Source organism: Lonchura striata, chromosome 34, assembly GCF_046129695.1.
Source record: "Lonchura striata isolate bLonStr1 chromosome 34, bLonStr1.mat, whole genome shotgun sequence".
In the NCBI taxonomy this organism is placed as follows: domain Eukaryota; kingdom Metazoa; phylum Chordata; class Aves; order Passeriformes; family Estrildidae; genus Lonchura; species Lonchura striata.
The window spans coordinates 1,751,725-1,770,765 of NC_134636.1; the positions used below are offsets into that span (position 1 = coordinate 1,751,725).

Sequence of the window (19,041 nt, forward strand, 5' to 3'; positions counted from 1 at the left end):
AATTTGGGGAGGAGTGGGGATGGGAATTTTTTTTTTGGGTTTTTTTGGGGAGCTCCTTTTTAAACACCCCCCATCCCTCAATTCACAGATTTGGGGGGTCCCGGCTGCAGAGCACGCAGGAGGCGCAGGTAGGGACCCCAAAAGCCCCCAAATCCTTCCCAAATCCTTCCCAAATCCCCAAAATCGGATCCCAAAACAATCGCAGGGCCCCGCCCCTCCCTCGCGCTCGTGACGTCAGAACTGGGGCAAAGGTCGGGCGGTGGAAACTGGGGGAAAGGTCAAGGGCAGGGATTTGGGGGGGATTTGGGGGGGCTTTGGGGATATTTGGGGGCATGCTGAGGGGATTTGGGGGGGGTTTGGAGGGTCCTGGAGGGGATTTTGGGGGTCCTAAAGGGGATTTGAGGCGTCCTGAGGGGGATTTGGGGCAATTTTGGGGTCCTGGAGGAGATTTTGGGGATATTTGGGGTCATCATGAGGGGATTTGGGGGAATTTTGGAGGTCCTGGAGGGGATTTTGGGGGTCCTGAGGGGGATTTGGGGGAATTTTGGGGTCCTGGAGGGGATTTAAGAGGTCCTGAAGGGGATTTGGGGAAATTTTGGGGATCCTGAGGGGGATTTGGGGGAATTTCTGGGGTCCTGGAAGGGATGTTTGGGTTATTTGGGGGTCCTGGAGGGAATTTTGGGGATCCTGGGGGCATTTTGGGGGCCCTGAAAGAGTCTGGGGTAGATTTGAGGGGTCCTGGGGGGATTTGGGAGCCCTGAGAAGATTTTGGGGATGATTTTTGGGGTTCTCTGATGATTTTTTGGGGTTCTCCCCCCTTTCTCCAGGCCGTGCTCCCCAAAACTGGGACCACCACGGCCACGGCAGCCCCCCCAAAAGCCCAGAAGAGCCTCGAGGTGAGTGGGGGGGTTTTAGAGAGATTTTGGGGGGAATTTGGGGGATTTTGGGGGGTCTTGGAGGGATTTTGGGGGGAATTCAGGGGATTTTGGGGGTCCTGGGAGGATTTTGGGGGGAATTCAGGGGATTTTGGGGGTCCTGAAGGGGTTTTGGGGGAAATTCAGGGAGTTTTTAATCTTTTGGGGGGTCCTGGAGGCATTCTGGGGGGATCCTGGGGAGATTTTTGGAGTCTTGGAGGAGATTTTGGGAGTTCTTGGAACAATTTGGGGGATTTTGGGTACCCAGAATTTTTGGGGGGGATTTTGGATGCCCAGAAGGATTTTTTGGGGGGATTTTGGGGTCCAGAAGGAATTTTTGGGGGATTTTGGAGTTCAGGATAATTTTTTGGGGGAGATTTTGGGGTTCAGGAGAATTTTTGGGGGGATTTGGGGTTCAGAATAATTTGGGGGGGGGGATTTTGGGTGCCCAGGAGAATTTTTGAGGGTTCAGAATAATTTTTTGGGGGATTTTGGAGTTCAAGATAATTTTTTGGGGGAGATTTTGGGGTTCACGAGAATTTTTGGGGGGTCCTGGTGGGATTTGGGGTTTTTGGGGTGCCCCTAAATTTCTTTTTCCCCCCAGGAATCAAAATCCTTCGCCGTGGGGATGTTTTTGGGGCGCCTCAACGCCGAGCAGGTGTTCCCCTACCCCTCAGGTGAGGGCCCCCAAAATTTGGGGGATTTGGGGGGAATTTTGGGGAAAAATTGAGGGAATGTTGAGGAAATTTTGGGGGAATTTTGGGATAATTTTGGGATCATTTTGGGATAACTTTAGGATAACTTTGGGATAATTTTGGGATTACTTCCAGACAATGTAGGGATAATTTTGGGAGATTTTTGGGATAATTTCAGGACAATTGTGGGACAATTTTCAGATAATTTCAGGATAATTTCAGGACAGTTACAGAAGAATTTCAGGATAATTTTGGGATCATTTTGGGATAACTTTAAGATAACTTTGGGATAATTTTGGGATAATTTCAGGACAATTTTGGGGTAATTTTGGGATAATTTCTGGATAACTTTTTGATGATTTCAGGATAATTTCAGGCCAATTTCAGAAGAATTTCAGGACAATTTTGGGGTAATGGTGGGAGATTTTTGGGATAATTTCAGGACAATTTTGGGATAATTTCAGGATACCTTTGGGATGATTTCAGGATAATTTCAGGACAATTTCAGGATAATTTCATGATAATTTTGGGATAGTTTTTCCCCAAAATCCCCTCTTTCCTCCCCAGTCCTGACCGAGGAACAAGAACAAACCCTGCGGGAGCTCGTGGGTCCCCTCAGCCGCTTTTTTGAGGTAAAAACCCCAAATTTCCCCCATCCCCACCCTCCCCCCTTCCAGGGAAACCCTCTGGAATTCTGGGAATTCTGCCCAAAATTCCCAAAAATTCCCAAAATTCCCCAAAATTCCCAAAATTCCGGGCAGGAGGTGAACAACCCCTTCAAGAACGACGCCCTGGAGAAGGTGGAGGACGAGACCATGAAAGGGTTAAAGGAGCTGGGCGCCTTCGGCCTCCAGGTGCCCCTGGAATTTGGGGGGCTGGGGCTCAACAACACCCAGGTGAGACCCCCCCCAAATTTGGGGAACCCCAAAATCCCCTCCCAGTAACTCCCAGTAACTCCCAGTAACTCCCAGTAACTCCAAAATCCCCCAAATCTCCTCAAATCCACCCCAAATCTCCTGAAATTCACCCCAAATCTCCTCAAATCCACCCCAAATTCCCCCAGGACCCCCCAAAATTTCCTCGGGACCCCCTAAATCCCCTCCCAGTCACTCCCAATAACTCCCAGTACCCCCCAAACCTCCCAAAATCTTCCCCAAATCCCCTCAAACCCCCCTGGGACCCCCCGATCTCCACCCCAGGGGCTTCCCAGTCCCTCCCAGTAACTCCCAGTGCCCCCAGTACCCTCCAAACTCCCCAAACCTCCCCGAAATCCCCTCAAATCCCCCTCAAACCGCCCTGGGACCCCCCGATCTCCACCCCAGGGGCTTCCCAGTCCCTCCCAGTGCTCCCAGTATCCCCAGTACCCCTCAAATCCCCCTGGGACCCCCCGGGACCCCCCGATCTCCACCCCAGGGGGCTCCCAGTCCCTCCCAGTGCTCCCAGTACCCCTCAAACCCCCCCAAATCCCCCTCAAACCCCCTGGGACCCCCCGCTCTCCACCCCAGGGGGCTCCCAGTCCCTCCCAGTAACTCCCAGTGTCCCCAGTACCCCTCAAACCCCCCTGGGACCCCCCGGGACCCCCCGATCTCCACCCCAGGCGGTTCCCAGTCCCTCCCAGTGCTCCCAGTACCCCTCAAATCCCCCAAATCCCCCTCAAACCCCCCTGGGACCCCCCGATCTCCACCCCAGGGGCTTCCCAGTCCCTCCCAGTAATTCCCAGTACCCTTCAAACCCCCCCAGATCCCCTTCAAACCCCCCTGGGACCCCCCAGTCTCCACCCCAGGCGGTTCCCAGTCCCTCCCAGTAACTCCCAGTACCCCTCAAATCCCCCCAAATCCCCCTCAAACCCCCCGGGACCCCCCGATCTCCACCCCAGGGGGCTCCCAGTCCCTCCCAGTAACTCCCAGTGTCCCCAGTACCCCTCAAACCCCCCGGGACCCCCCAAACTCCACCCCAGGGGGCTCCCAGTCCCTCCCAGTAACTCCCAGTTCCCCCAGTACCCTCCAAACTCCCCAAACCTCCCCGAAATCCCCTCAAATCCCCCTGGGACCCCCCTGGGACCCCCCAGTCTCCACCCCAGGGGGCTCCCAGTCCCTCCCAGTGCTCCCAGTACCCTTCAAACCCCCCCAGATCCCCTTCAAACCCCCCTGGGACCCCCTGATCTCCACCCCAGGGGGTCCCAGTCCCTCCCAGTAACTCCCAGTGCCCCCAGTACGCGCGGCTGGTGCAGATCGTGGGGCAGCACGACCTGGGCGTGGGCATCACGCTGGGCGCCCACCAGTCCATCGGCTTCAAGGGGCTGCTGCTCTACGGGACCCCCCCCCAGAAGGAGAAATACCTGCCCCGGCTGGCCACGGGTGAGGCATCCCAGAATAGTCCTGGGCTTCAGCAGACAGCGCAAAACTCACACAGATGTTCCTAAAAATTACACACAGATAGTCCCAAAAATTACCCACAGATAGTCCCAAAACTCACACAGATATTCCCAAAAATTACCCACAGATAGTCCCAAAATTCACACAGATATTCCCAAAAATTACCCACAGATAGTCCCAAAACTCACACAGATATTCCAAAATATTACCCACAGATAGTCCCAAAAATTACCCACAGATAGTCCCAAAATTCACCCCAGTTAGTCCCAAAAATTACACACAGATAGTCCCAAAAATTACCCACAGATAGTCCCAAAAATTACCCACAGATATTCTCAAAAATTACCCACAGATATTCCCAAAATTCACGCAGATGTTCCCAAAAATTACCCACAGATAGTCCCAAAAATTACCCACAGATATTCCCAAAATTCACGCAGATGTTCCCAAAAATTACCCACAGATAGTCCCAAAACTCACACAGATATTCCCAAAAATTACCCACAGATAGTCCCAAAACTCACCCCAGTTAGTCCCAAAAATTCCCCCCAGATAGTCCCAAAACTCACACAGATATTCCAAAATATTACCCACAGATAGTCCCAAAAATTACCCACAGATAGTCCCAAAATTCACACAGATGTTCCCAAAAATTACCCACAGATATTCCCAAAAATTCCCCCCAGATAGTCCCAAAACTCACACAGATATTCCCAAAAATTACCCACAGATATTCCCAAAAATTCCCCCGAGATATTCCCAAAACTCACACAGATATTCCCAAAAATTTCCCCGAGATAGTCCCAAAATTCACCCCAGTTAGTAACAAAAATTCCCCCCAGATAGTCCCAAAACTCACGCAGATATTCCCAAAAATTATCCACAGATATTCCCAAAACTCACACAGATATTCCCAAAAATTACCCACAGATATTCCCAAAAATTATCCACAGATATTCCCAAAACTCACACAGATATTCCCAAAAATTACCCACAGATATTCCCAAAAATTACCCACAGATAGTCCCAAAAATTACCCACAGATATTCCCAAAACTCACGCAGATATTCCCAAAAATTATCCACAGATATTCCCAAAACTCACACAGATATTCCCAAAATTACCCACAGATATTCCCAAAAATTACCCACAAATATTCCCAAAAATTCCCCACAGATATTCCCAAAACTCACACAGATATTCTCAAAAATTACACACAGATATTCCCAAAATTCCCCCCAGATATTCCCAAAAATTCACACAGATGTTCTCAAAAACTCCCCCCAGATATTCACAAAATTCACACAGATATTCCCAAAATTCACCCAAATATTCCCAGGAATTCATTAAAATATTCCCAAAATTCACCCCAAATATTCCAAAATATTTGGTGGCATTTTCTCATTTTTGGGACTTTCTGGGTGGAATTTTCCCATTTTTGGCACTTTCTGTGTGGAATTTTCTCACTTTTGGGTGGAATTTCCCCATTTTTGGCACTTTCTGGGTGAAATGTCGAATTTCCTCATTTTTGGGTGGAATTTTCCCATTTTTGCCACTTTCTGGGTGGAATTTTCTCATTTTTGGGTGGAATTTTCCCATTTTTGCCACTTTCTGGGTGGAATTTCCTCATTTTTGGGTGGAATTTTCCCATTTTTGGCACTTTCTGTGTGGAATTTCCTCATTTTTGGGTGGAATTTCCCCATTTTTGGCACTTTCTGGGTGGAATGTCGAATTTCCTCATTTTTGGGTGGAATTTTCCCATTTTTGGCACTTTCTGGGTGGAATTTTCTCATTTTTGGGTGGAATTTTCCCATTTTTGGCACTTTCTGTGTGGAATTTCCTCATTTTTGGGTGGAATTTTCCCATTTTTGCCACTTTCTGTGTGGAATTTCCTCATTTTTGGGTGGAATTCTCCCATTTTTGCCACTTTCTGGGTGGAATTTCCTCATTTTTGGGTGGAATTCTCCCATTTTTGCCACTTTCTGGGCGGCATTTCCCCATTTTTACGTGGAATATTTGCATTTTCGGCTGTAATTTCCTCATTTTTGCCTCTTTTTGAACGCAGTTTTCGCTGATTTTCCGACCCCGTTCTGCCTCCGCCCCTTCCCGAATCCCCCCAATCCCCCGGAATTCCCGAAATTCCCGTTTTTAGGGGAGTGGATGGCGGCGTTCTGCCTGACGGAGCCGGGCAGCGGCTCGGACGCCGCCTCCATCCGCACCCGCGCCACCCCCAGCCCCTGCGGCTCCTTCTGGACCCTGGACGGGGAGAAAATCTGGATCAGGTCAGGAATTTCGGGATTTCCTCCCCCAAAGTTTTACCCATTTTCCCCAAATTTCCCAATTTCCCCCCCAAAATTCCCGTTTCCCCCCAAATCCCCATTTTTCCGCCCAGAATCCCCGCTTTTCCCCCAAAAATCCCCGTTTTTATCCCCCAAAATTCCCAATTTTTTCCTGGATTTTCCCCAAAATTTCCAAATTTCCCCACAATTTCCAAATTTCCCCCCAAAATTCCCAATTCTCCCCTCAAATCCACATTTTTTTTCCTAAATACCCTTTTTTTTCCAAAATTCCAATTTCCCCCCAAGATTCCCATTTTCCCTCCACAAATCCCCTTTTTTCCCCAAATTTCCCATTTTCCCCCCAAAATTCCCAATTCTCCCCGCAAAATCCACAATTTTCCCCCCAAATTTCCATTTTGTCCTCCAAAATCCCCGATTTTCCCCCAAAATCCTATTTTTCCCCTAATTCCCCAAATTTTCCCCAAATCTCCCATTTTTGCTCCCTAATTTCCCAATTTTCCCCCCAAGATTCCCATTTTCCCCCCAAAATTCCCGTTTTTATCCCCCAAAATTCCCATTGTTTTCCAAAATTTACCCCACAATTTCCAAATTTCCCCCCAAAATTCCCAATTGTCCCTCCAAATCCCCATTTTTTCCCAAATTTCCCATTTCCCCCCAAAATTCCCATTTTCCCCCCACAAATCCCCTTTTATTTCCAAATTCCCCAAATTTTCCCCCAAAATTCCCATTTCCTCCTCCAAATCCCCTTTTTTCCCCATGTTTCCCATTTTCCCCCACAAAATTCCCAGTTTTTCCCCAAAAAATCCCAGTTTTCCCTGCCAAATCCCTGTTTTTTTCCCAAAATTCCCATTTTCCCCCCAAAATCCCCAATTTTCCCCCCAAATTTCCATTTTTTCCTCCAAAATCCCCGTTTTTTCCCCTAAAATCCCCTTTTTCCCCTAATTCCCCAAATTTCCCGTTTTTGCTCCCTAATTTCCCATTTCCCCCCCAAAATTCCCATTTTCCCCCCAAATCCCTGTTTTTTTTCCCCCAAAATCCCCATTTTTATCCCCCAAAATTCCCAACTTTTTACCAAAATTTCCCCCAAAATTTCCAAATTTCCCCCAAAATTCCCAATTCTCCCCCCAAATCCCCATTTTCCCCCAAATTTCCCCCCAAAATCCCCATTTTCCCCCCCAAATCCCCATTTTTCCCCCCTGAAATTCCCCTTTTTCATCACCCAACCCCCCCATTTCCCCCCAAAATCTCCATTTTTTCCCCCCCAAACTCCCGATTTCTCCCCCAGAATTTTCCCACCCCCCCAGATTTCCCAAAAAGGCCCAAATTTAGCCCAAAATGTGTTTTTTGGCCGCAGCAACGGGGGCCTGGCCGAGCTGTTCACGGTGTTTGCGCAGACGCCGGTGAGGGACGAGCGGAGCGGGGAGAGCCGGGACAGGATCACCGCCTTCCTGGTGGAGAGGGGCTTCGGCGGCGTCACCCAGTCAGGAATCCGGGAATTCCGGGAAATTTGGGAAAATTGGGAAAATTGGGAACATTTGGGGAATGTTTGGGGCGGGTCTGGGGGCGTTTAAAGGCGTTTTTGGGGGATTTTAGGGGGTTTCGGGGGGATTTTCGGGATGTTTTTTTGAATTTTAGGGGAATTTTGGGAATTTTTGGGAATTTTTTGGGAATTTTAGGAGAGGAATTTTGGGAATTCTGGGAATTTTGGGAAATTTGGGGAATTTTAGGGGGGTTAGGGGAGGAATTTTGGGGAATTTTAGGGGGTTTTGGGGGATTTTTTTTTGAGTTTTAGGGGGAGTTTGGAAGTTTTGCCTTCCTCGTGGAGAGGGGCTTCGGCGGCGTCACCCAGTCAGGAATCCGGGAATTCCGGGAAATTTGGGAATTTTGGGAATGTTTGGGGGCATTTAAGAGGAATTTTAGGGGTTTTGGGGCGAAAAATTGGGGATTTTAGGGGGTTTTAGGGGCAATATTTGGATTATTTTTGATTTTTAGCGGAAGTTTTGGGAATTTTAGGAGAGGAATTTTGGGAATTCTGGGAATTTTGGGAAATTTTGGGGAATTTTAGGGGGTTTAGGGGAGGAATTTTGGGGAATTTTAGGGGGGTTTGGGGGATTTTTTTTTTTTGAGTTTTAAGGGGAGTTTGGGAGTTTTGCCTTCCTCGTCGAGAGGGGCTTCGGCGGCGTCACCCAGTCAGGAATTCGGGAATTCCGGGAATTCCGGGAAATTCGGGAATTTGGGGGAAATTTGGGGAATGTCTGGGGCGGGTTTGGGGGCGTTTGGGGGCGTTTAAAGGCAATTTTAGGGGGTTTTGGGGGGATTTTCGGGATGTTTTTTTGAATTTTAGGGGAATTTTGGGAATTTTTTTGGGAATTTTAGGAGAGGAATTTTGGGGAATTTTGGGGAATTTTAGGGGTTTTAGGGGAGGAATTTTGGGGAATTTTAGGGGGGTTTGGGGGATTTTTTTTTTGAGTTTAAGGGGAGTTTGGGAGTTTTGCCTTCCTCGTTGAGAGGGGCTTCGGCGGCGTCACCCAGTCAGGAATTTGGGAATTCCAGGAATTCCGGGAAATTTGGGAAATTTGGGAACATTTGGGGAATGTTTGGGGGCATTTAAGAGGAATTTTAGGGGTTTTGGGGCGAAAAATTGGGGATTTTAGGGGGTTTTAGGGGCAATATTTGAATTATTTTTGATTTTTAGCGGAAGTTTTGGGAATTTTAGGAGAGGAATTTTGGGAATTCTGGGAGTTTTGGGAAATTTTGGGGAATTTTAGGGGGTTTAGGGGAGGAATTTTGGGGAATTTTAGGGGGGTTTGGGGGATTTTTTTTTTTGAGTTTTAGGGGGAGTTTGGGAGTTTTGCCTTCCTGGTGGAGAGGGGCTTCGGCGGCGTCACCCAGTCAGGAATCCGGGAATTCCGGGAATTCCGGGAAATTTGGGAATTTGGGGGAAATTTGGGGAATGTTTGGGGGGGTTTGGGGGCGTTTAAAGGCAATTTTAGGGGATTTTAGGGGGTTTCGGGGGGATTTTCGGGATGTTTTTTTGAATTTTAGGGGAATTTTGGGAATTTTTGGGAATTTTTTGGGAATTTTAGGAGAGGAATTTTGGGAATTCTGGGAATTTTGGGAAATTTGGGGAATTTTAGGGGGTTTTGGGGGATTTTTTTTTTGAGTTTTAGGGGGAGTTTGGGAGTTTTGCCTTCCTCGTGGAGAGGGGCTTCGGCGGCGTCACCCAGTCAGGAATCCGGGAATTCCGGGAAATTTGGGAAAATTGGGAATGTTTGGGGGCATTTAAGAGGAATTTTAGGGGTTTTGGGGCGAAAAATTGGGGATTTTAGGGGGTTTTAGGGGCAATATTTGGATTATTTTTGATTTTTAGCGGAATTTTTGGGAATTTTAGGAGAGGAATTTTGGGAATTCTGGGAATTTTGGGAAATTTTGGGGAATTTTAGGGGGTTTAGGGGAGGAATTTTGGGGAATTTTAGGTGGGTTTTGGGGGATTTTTTTTTTTGAGTTTTAGGGGGAGTTTGGGAGTTTTGCCTTCCTCGTGGAGAGGGGCTTCGGCGGCGTCACCCAGTCAGGAATCCGGGAATTCCGGGAATTCCGGGAAATTCGGGAATTTGGGGGAAATTTGGGGAATGTTTGGGGGGGTTTTGGGGGCGTTTAAAGGCATTTTTAGGGGGTTTCGGGGGGATTTTCGGGATGTTTTTTGGAATTTTAGGGGAATTTTGGGAATTTTTGGGAATTTTAGGAGAGGAATTTTGGGAAATTTTGGGGAATTTTAGGGGTTTTAGGGGAGGAATTTTGGGGAATTTTAGGTGGGTTTTGGGGGATTTTTTTTTTGAGTTTTAAGGGGAGTTTGGGAGTTTTGCCTTCCTCGTGGAGAGGGGCTTCGGCGGCGTCACCCAGTCAGGAATCCGGGAATTCCGGGAAATTTGGGAATTCCGGGAAAATCGGGAACATTTGGGGAATGTCTGGGGGGGGTTTGGGGGCGTTTAAAGGCATTTTTAGGGGATTTTAGGGGGTTTCGGGGGGATTTTCGGGATGTTTTTTTGAATTTTAGGGGAATTTTGGGAATTTTTGGGAATTTTAGGAGAGGAATTTTGGGAAATTTTGGGGAATTTTAGGGGTTTTAGGGGAGGAATTTTGGGGAATTTTAGGGGGTTTGGGGGATTATTTTTTTTGAGTTTTAAGGGGAGTTTGGGAGTTTTGCCTTCCTCGTCGAGAGGGGCTTCGGCGGCGTCACCCAGTCAGGAATTTGGGAATTCTGGGAATTTCAGGAAATTCGGGAAAATTTGGGGAATGTTTGGGGGAGTTTGGGGGCGTTTAAAGGCATTTTTAGGGGGTTTCGGGGGGATTTTTGGGATGTTTATTGGATTTTAGGGGAATTTTTGGAAATTTTTCACCTGTTTTTCCCCATTTTTTTTGCATTAATTCCCATTTACCCATTTTTCCCCACAATTTTCCCCATTTTTCCCTGTTTTTTCCCTGTTTCCCCCCCCTTTTTTTTCCCCATTTTTCACCATTTTTCCCCCGTTTTTTGCCCGTTTCCCCCATTTTTTTTGCAATTATTATTAATTTTCCCATTTTCCCCCCCATTTTTCCCCTCATTTTTCCCCCTCATTTCCCCCTATTCTCCCCATTTTTCCCCATTTTTTCCCTTTTTTCCCCGTTTTTCCCCATTTTTTTTCACTATATCTCATTTTCTCCCACTTTTTCCTCTCATTTTCCCCCACAATCTTCCCCGTTTTTTCCCCACAATTTCCCCCATTTTTCACCCGTTTTTTCCCCATTTTTCCCCGTTTTTCCCCGTTTTTTACCCCGTTTTTCCCCATTTTTTTTGCACTATATCCCATTTTCTCCCATTTTTTCCTCTCATTTTCTCCCATTTCCCCCTTTTTTCCCCCTCATTTCCCCCATTCCCCCTATTTTTCCCCCATTTTTTGCCCGTTTCCCCCATTTTTTTGCAATTATTATTAATTTTCCCATTTTCCCCCCCATTTTTCCCCTCATTTTTCCCCCCATTTTTTCCCCCGTTTTTTCCCCGTTTTGCCCCCGTTTTTCCCCATTTTTTTTTGCACTATATCCCATTTTCTCCCATTTTTTCCTCTCATTTTCCCCCACAATTTCCCCTGTTTTTTCCCCACGATTTCCCCCATTTTTCACCCATTTTCCCCCATTTTTCCCCATTTTTCCCCCGTTTCACCCCATTTTTTTTGCAACTATAATTAATTTTCCCATTTTCCCCATTTTCCCCCCCATTTTCCCCCTCATTTCCCCCTATTCCCCCCATTTTTTCCCCCATTTTTTCCCCGTTTTTCCCCGTTTTCCCCCATTTTTCACCCGTTTTTCCCCATTTTTCCCCGTTTCTCCCCATTTTTTTTGCAACTATCATTAATTTTCCCATTTTCCCCATTTTCCCCCCCATTTTCCCCCTCATTTTTCCCCCATTTTTCCCCCTATTCTCCCCATTTTTTCCCCCATTTTTTCCCCGTTTTCCCCCGTTTTCCCCCGTTTTTCCCCGTTTTCCCCCATTTTTCACCTGTTTTTCCCCATTTTTCCCCCGTTTCTCCCCATTTTTTTTGCAACTATCATTAATTTTCACATTTTCCCCATTTTTCCCCCCATTTTCCCCCTATTCCCCCCATTTTTTCCCCCATTTTTCCCCCGTTTCTCCCCATTTTTCCCCCGTTTCTCCCCATTTTTTTTGCAACTACCATTAATTTTCCCATTTTCGCCGTTTTTCACCCCGATTTCCAGCGGCCCCAGCGAGAAGAAGCTGGGCATCCGCGCCTCCAACACGACGTCGCTGCACTTCGACGCCGTTCGCGTCCCGGCGCAGAACGTCCTGGGCGGCCTCGGCGGCGGCTTCAAGGTGGCCATGAACATCCTCAACAACGGCCGCTTCGGCATGGCCGCCGCCATGGCGGGCACCATGAGGGGGCTGCTGCAGGCCGCGGTGAGATTCCCAAAAATTCCCGAAATTCGGGATCCGTGGAATGGCCAAATCCAAAAAAAGCCCCGCGAAAATCGGAGGGAAAATGACGAAACGGCAAAAAAAACCCTCCTTCTGCTGCAAATCTGGGTTAGAATGAGCCAAAATGAGCCCAAATCCAACTGGGATTACAGATTCCCAAAAATTCCCAAAGTTTGGGATTCATGGAACGCCCAAATCCAAAAAAAACCCCGCGAAAATCGGAGAAAAAATGACGAAACGGCAAAAAAAACCCTCATTCCCCTGCAAATCTGGGTTAGAGTGAGCTAAAATGAACCTAAATCCAACTGGGATTTGAGATTCCCGAAAATTCCAAAGTTTGGGATTCAGGGAATTCCAATATCCCCAAAAAATCCTGAGAGAATGGCAAAAAACCCCGAGAAAATTGGAGAAAATCACCAAAATCCCCAAATTCCATCATGGCCGCCGCCATGGCGGGCACCATGAGGGGGCTGCTGCAGGCCGCGGTGAGATTCCCGAAAATTCCCAAAGTTTGGGATTCATGGAATGGCCAAATCCAAAAAAAACCCTGCGAAAATCGGAGGGAAAATGAGAAAATGGCAAAAAAACGTGAAATTTCTCACCAAATCTGGGTTAGAGTGAGCCAAAATGAGCCCAAATCCAACTGGGATTACAGATTCCCAAAAATTCCCAAAGTTTGGGATTCATGGAATGGCGAAATCCAAAAAAAACCCCGCGAAAATCGGAGAAAAAATGACGAAACGGCAAAAAAAAACCCTCATTCTGCTGCAAATCTGGGTTAGAGTGAGCCAAAATGAGCCCAAATCCAACTGGGATTTGAGATTCCCAAAATTCCAAAGTTTGGGATTCGTGGAATGGCCAAATCAAAAAAAAACCCCGCGAAAATCGGAGGGAAAACGAGAAAACGGCAAAAAAAACCCAACTTCACCAAAGAATCTGGGCTAAAATGAGCCAAAATGAGCCCAAATCCAACTGGGATTTGAGATTCCCCAAAATTCCCAAAGTTTGGGATTCATGGAATGGCGAAATCCCCAAAAAATCCTGAGAGAATGGCAAAAAACCCCGAGAAAATTGGAGAAAAAATGATGAAACAGGAAAAAACCCAATTTTTTCACCTAATCTGAGATAAATGAGCCCAAATTTTACTGGGATTTGAGATTCCCAAAATTCCCAAAGTTTGGGATTCATGGAATTCCGAAATCCCCAAAAAATCCCAAAAAAAAAAACCCCTCAGAATCTCCCAATATTCCATAAGAAATCCCCCAAAATTCCCTAAGAAATCCTCCAAGCTTCCCCAGATTTCCCCAAAATTCCTAAAAATAAAAAAATCCCCCAAATCCCTCCCACAATTCCCAAATTCTCCCCAAATTCCCTAAAAAATCTCCCCAAAATTCCCTTTAAAAATCCCCAAAATTCCCTATAAAAATTCCCTCAAAATCCCCAAATTTCCCTAAAAAATCCCTAAAAAAACCCCCAAAATTCCCTAAAAAAATCCCCAAAATTCCCTAAAAAATCCCTAAAAAACCCCCAAAATTTCCTAAAACAAATCCCCAGAACTCCCTAAATTAATGCCCAAAATTCCCTAAAATTTCCTAAAAAAAATCCATAAATCCCCAAAAAAATCCCCCAAAAAATCCCTCAAATCCCAACAAAATTCCCCCAAAAATTCCCAAAAATCCCCCCAAAATCCCCAAAAAAATCCCCAAAATCCCCCCAAAAAATCCCCAGAATCCCCCCCCAACTCCTCCCTTTCCCTCCCCTGTGGATTTTTGGGGAGTTTTGGGAATTTTTTGGGAATTTTGGGAATTTTGGGGCTTTTCCAGGTCTCCCACGCCTCCACGCGGAGCCAATTTGGGGCCAAAATCCACAATTTTGGGGCCATCCAGGAGAAGCTGGCCCGGATGGCGCTGCTGCACTACGTCACCGAGGTGGGAAATTCGGGAATTCCCAAAATTCCCAAAATTCCGGGAATTCTGGGAAGGAGCCCGAGAAATCTGGGGGGGGGGTGGGAGGGATTTTGGGGGAATTTTGGGGAGATTTGGGGGAATTTTGGGGGGATTTTGAGGGGAATTTGGGGAAATTCCCGAATTTTGGGGAATTTTGGGAATTTCAGGAATTTTGGGAAGGATCCTGAAAAAAATTCAGGGCTTTGGGAGGAATTTGGGAAGATTTCGGGGAATTTTTGGGGGGGATCTGGGGAGGATTTTGGGGAGGTTTGGGGGAAAATTCCCAAAATTTGGGGGATTTTGGGATGATTTTGGGGGATTTTGAGGGGAATTTGGGGAAATTCCTGAATTTTGGGGAATTTTGGAAATTTCAGGAATTTTGAAAAGGATCCTGAAAAAAAATCAGGAGTTTGGGAGGTTTTTTTGGGGGAATTTGGGAAGATTTTGGGGGATTTTGTGGAATTTGAGGGGAACTTGGGAATTTTGGGGAGGTTTGGGGGCAAATTCCCAAAATTTGGGGAATTCTGGGATGATTTTGTGGAATTTGGGGAAATTCCCAAAATTTGTGGAATTTTGGGGTGATTTTGAGGGGAATTTTGGGGGGATTTGGGAGGGATTTTGGGGAATTTTTGGGAAGACTTTGGGGAAATTTGGGAAGATTTTGGGTGATTTGGGGAAATTCCCAAAATTTGGGATTTTTGGGAAGGATCCAAAAAAACCTTGGGGGGGGTTGAGAGGAATTTTTGGGCCAAATTTGGGAAGATTTTGGAGGAATTTGGGGAGGTTTTTTTCTGGGGAATTTGGGGAAATTCCCAAAATGTTTTGGGAACGTCCCAAATTTTTTGGGAACGTCCCAAATTCCCAATTTTTTTCCCCCAAATCCAGCAGGGTTTGGAGATGGAGACGATTCTGGGCTGGATTTGGGTGGAATTTGGGAGATTTTTTAATGGAAAAACCCCGGAATTCCAACGGGAACTTCCCCCATTTTTTTGGGAGCGTCCCAAATATTTTGGGAACGTCCCAAATTCCCAAATTTTTCCCCCAAATCCTGACGGATGGAGATGATTCTGGGCTGGATTTGGGTGGAATTTGGGTCCATTTTGATCAAATTTTGGGGATTTTTTAATGGAAAACCCCCAGAATTCCAACGGGAACTTCCCCAATTTTTTTGGGAACGTCCCAAATTTTTTGGGAACGTCCCAAATTCCCAAATTTTTTTTTTCCCCCAAATCCAGCTGGATTTGGGTGGAATTTTGGGGATTTTTTTAATGGAAAAATCCCGGAATTCCAACGGGAACTTCCCCAATTTTTTTGGGAGCGTCACAGATTTTTTGGGAACATCCCAAATTTTTTGGGAACGTCCCAAATTCCCGTTTTTTTCCCCCAAATCCTGACGGATGGAGACGATTCTGGGCTGAATTTCGGTGGAATTTGGGTCCATTTTGATCAAATTTTGGCGATTTTTTAATGGAAAAACCCCGGAATTCCAACGGGAACTTCCCCCATTTTTTGGGAGCATCCCCAATTTTTTGGGAATGTCCCAAATTCCCGTTTTTTTCCCCCAAATCCAGTCCATGGCCTTCATGATCAGCGCCAACATGGACCGAGGCGACCCCGACTTCCAGATCGAGGCGGCCATCAGCAAAATCTTCGGCTCCGTGAGGAATTCGGGGAATTCCCAAATTTTGGGGAATTTTGGGGGGATTTGGGGAGTTTGGGAGGGATTTTCCCAAATTTTGGGGAGTTTGGGGGGGGATTTTTAGGAGGTATTTTGGGATCTTCCCAAATTTGGGGGGAATTTTAGGATTTTCCCAAATTTTGGGGGAGATTGGGAAGGATTTTTGGGAGGAATTTTGGGAACTTCCCAAATTTTGGGGGAGTTTGGGATGGATTTTTATGGACTTCGGGGGAAAACTTGGGATTTTCCCAAATTTTGGGGGGATTTTTTGGGAATTTTGGGCTTTTCCAGGGTGGATTTTCTCCAAAATCCCAAATTTCCCCCAGATTCCCGAATTTCTCCCCAAATTCCTGATTTTCTCCCCAAAATTCCCAAATTTCTCCCCAAAATTCCTGATTTTACCCCCAGATTCCCAAATTTTCCCTAAAACTCCCAATTTTCCCCCCAAATCTCCAGATTTCTCCCCAAAATTCCCAAATTTCTCCCCAAAATTCCCAATTCCCAAATTTTCCCCCAAATCCCCCTGTTTTTCCTAAAATTCCCAAAATTCCCCCAAATTCCCCGATTTCTCCCCAGAATTCCCAAATTTCTCCCTGAAATTCCTGCATTTCTCCCCAAAATTCCCATATATTTCCCAAATTCCCGGATTTCTCCCCAAAAATTCCCCAATTTCTCCCCCATATTCCCGAATTTTCCCCAAAATTCCCCGATTTCTCCCCAAAATTCCCACATTTCCCCCAAATTCCCGGATTTTTCCCGAAATTCCCAGATTTCTCCCCAAAATTCCCAAATTTTCTCACAAAATTCCCGAATTTTCCCCCAAATCCCCAGATTTTCCCTGAAATTCCCAAATTTCTCCCCAAAATTCCCCCCACAAATCCCAGATTTCTCCCCAGAATTCCCGATTTTTCCCCCAAAATTCTGATTTTTTTTCCCCAAATTCCCAGATTTCTCCCCAAAATTCTTGAATTTCTCCCCGAAATTCCCGAATTTCCCCCCAAATTCCCGCATTTCCCCCAAATTCCTGGATTTTTCCCGAAATTCCCGAATTTCTCCCCCAAATCCCCAAATTTCTCCCCCAAATCCCCAAATTTCTCCCCAAAATTCCCACATTTCCCCCAAATTCCCGAATTTCTCCCCAAATTCCCGAATTTCCCCCCAAATTCCCACATTTCTCCCCGAAATTCCCGCATTTCTCCCCAAATTCCCGAATTTCCCCCCAAATTCCTGGATTTTTCCCCAAATTCCCTAATTTCTCCCCAAATTCCCGGATTTTTCCCGAAATTCCCAGATTTCTCCCCCAAATCCCCGAATTTCCCCCCAAAATTCCCGAATTTCCCCCCAAATTCCCACATTTCCCCCCAAATTCCCAGATTTTTCCCGAAATTCCCGAATTTCCCCCCAAATTCCCACATTTCTCCCCCAAATTCCCACATTTCCCCCCAAAATTCCCGAATTTCCCCCCAAATTCCCGGATTTTTCCCGAAATTCCCGGATTTCTCCCCGAATCCCAGGAGGCCGCCTGGGCCGTGGCCGACGAGTGCATCCAGATCATGGGGGGGATGGGCTTCATGCAGGTGAGATTTGGGGCCAAATCCCAAAATTTTGGGGTTTTTTGGGATTTTGGGAATTCTGGAATTTGGGGCTCGGGAATTGTCGGAATTTCGGGGGAAATTCCCGGGATTTTGGGGGTTTTTTCCCTGATTTTTGGGGTTTTTCCCCCCTTTTTTCCCCCATTTGGGTGGTTTTTTTCCCCCCCAATTTTTGGGGCCAAATCCCAAAATTTTGGGGCTTTTTTGGGATTTTGTGGATTCTGGAATTTGGGGCTCGGGAATTGTCGGAATTTCGGGGAAATTTCCCGGGATTTTGGGGTTTTTTTCCTGATTTTTGGGGGTTTTTTGCCCATTTTTTGGGGTTTTTTTTGGGATTTTTGATGATTGTGTTGGGAATGTTTGGAACGTTTTGGGAATTTTGGGAATTTTGGGATTTCTGTGGGAACAATTTGGGAATTTTGGGACTTTTATGGGAATATTTTGGGAATATTTTGGGAACATTTCAGGAATTTGGGGATTTTTATGGGAATTTTGGGAATATTTTGGGAACATTTTGGGAATTTTGGGATTTGGGGGATTTTTATGGGAGAATTTTGGGAACATTTTGGGAACATTTTGGGAATGTTGGGAATGTTGGGAATTTTTGATGATTTCGGTGGGAATTTTGGGGATTTTTTTCCGGGAATGTTGGGAACTTGGGGATTTCTGTGGGAATATTTTGGGAATTTTGGGGATTTTTGGGATTTCTGTGGGACTATTTTGGGAATTTTGGAATTTTTGGGGATTTCTGTGGGACTGTTTTGGGAATTTTTGGGGATTTTTATGGGAATATTTTGGGAATTTTGGGAATTTTTATGGGAGTGTTTTGGGAATTTTGGAATTTTTGGGGATTTTTATGGGAATATTTTGGGAATTTTGGGATTTTTGGGATTTTTATGGGAATATTTGGGGAATTTGGGGATTTCTGGGGATTTTTATGGGAATATTTTGGGAATTTTGGGGAATTTTGGGGATTTTTATGGGAATATTTTGGGAATTTTGGAATTTTTGGGGATTTTTATGAGAATATTTTGGGAATTTTTGGGGATTTTTATGGGAATATTTTGGGAATTTTGGAATTTTTGGGGATTTTTATGGGAATATTTTGGGAATTTTGGAATTTTTGGGGATTTTTATGGGAATATTTTGGGAATTTTGGGATTTTTGGGACTTTTATGGGAATATTTTGGGACTTTTATGGGAATATTTTGGGAATTTTGGAATTTTGGGGATTTTTATTGGTATATTTGGGGAATTTTGGGAATTTTTGGGATTTTTATGGGAACATTTTGGGAATTTTGGAATTTTGGGGATTTTTATGGGAATATTTTTATGGGAATATTTTGGGAAATTGGGGGATTTTTATGGGAATATTTTTATGGGAGTATTTTGGGAATGTTGGAATGTTGGGATTTTGGGAATGTTGGAATGTTGGAATGTTGGAATGTTGGGATTTTGGGAATGTTGGAATTTTGGGAATGTTGGAATGTTGGAATGTTGGGATTTTGGGAATGTTGGGAATGTTGGGATTTTGGGAATGTTGGAATGTTGGGAATTTTGGGAATGTTGGGAA

General features: G+C 45.7%; 1 protein-coding gene across 2 annotated transcripts in view; it reads left to right on the plus strand.

Moving 5' to 3' along the window:
* The window catches only part of ACADVL (acyl-CoA dehydrogenase very long chain), a 31,742-nt gene that overhangs the window by 1,518 nt on the left and 11,183 nt on the right, over nucleotides 1-19,041 (plus strand). For both annotated transcript variants that reach the window (XM_077789515.1, XM_077789516.1), the window contains exons 2-13: nucleotides 89-128; nucleotides 828-896; nucleotides 1,519-1,591; nucleotides 2,177-2,241; nucleotides 2,371-2,505; nucleotides 3,822-3,966; nucleotides 6,137-6,266; nucleotides 7,639-7,764; nucleotides 12,036-12,234; nucleotides 14,076-14,180; nucleotides 15,770-15,856; nucleotides 17,391-17,453. In XM_077789515.1, coding sequence (XP_077645641.1) covers nucleotides 89-128; nucleotides 828-896; nucleotides 1,519-1,591; nucleotides 2,177-2,241; nucleotides 2,371-2,505; nucleotides 3,822-3,966; nucleotides 6,137-6,266; nucleotides 7,639-7,764; nucleotides 12,036-12,234; nucleotides 14,076-14,180; nucleotides 15,770-15,856; nucleotides 17,391-17,453 — 1,237 coding nt within the window. The remainder of the gene's footprint in view (nucleotides 1-88; nucleotides 129-827; nucleotides 897-1,518; nucleotides 1,592-2,176; nucleotides 2,242-2,370; nucleotides 2,506-3,821; nucleotides 3,967-6,136; nucleotides 6,267-7,638; nucleotides 7,765-12,035; nucleotides 12,235-14,075; nucleotides 14,181-15,769; nucleotides 15,857-17,390; nucleotides 17,454-19,041) is intronic.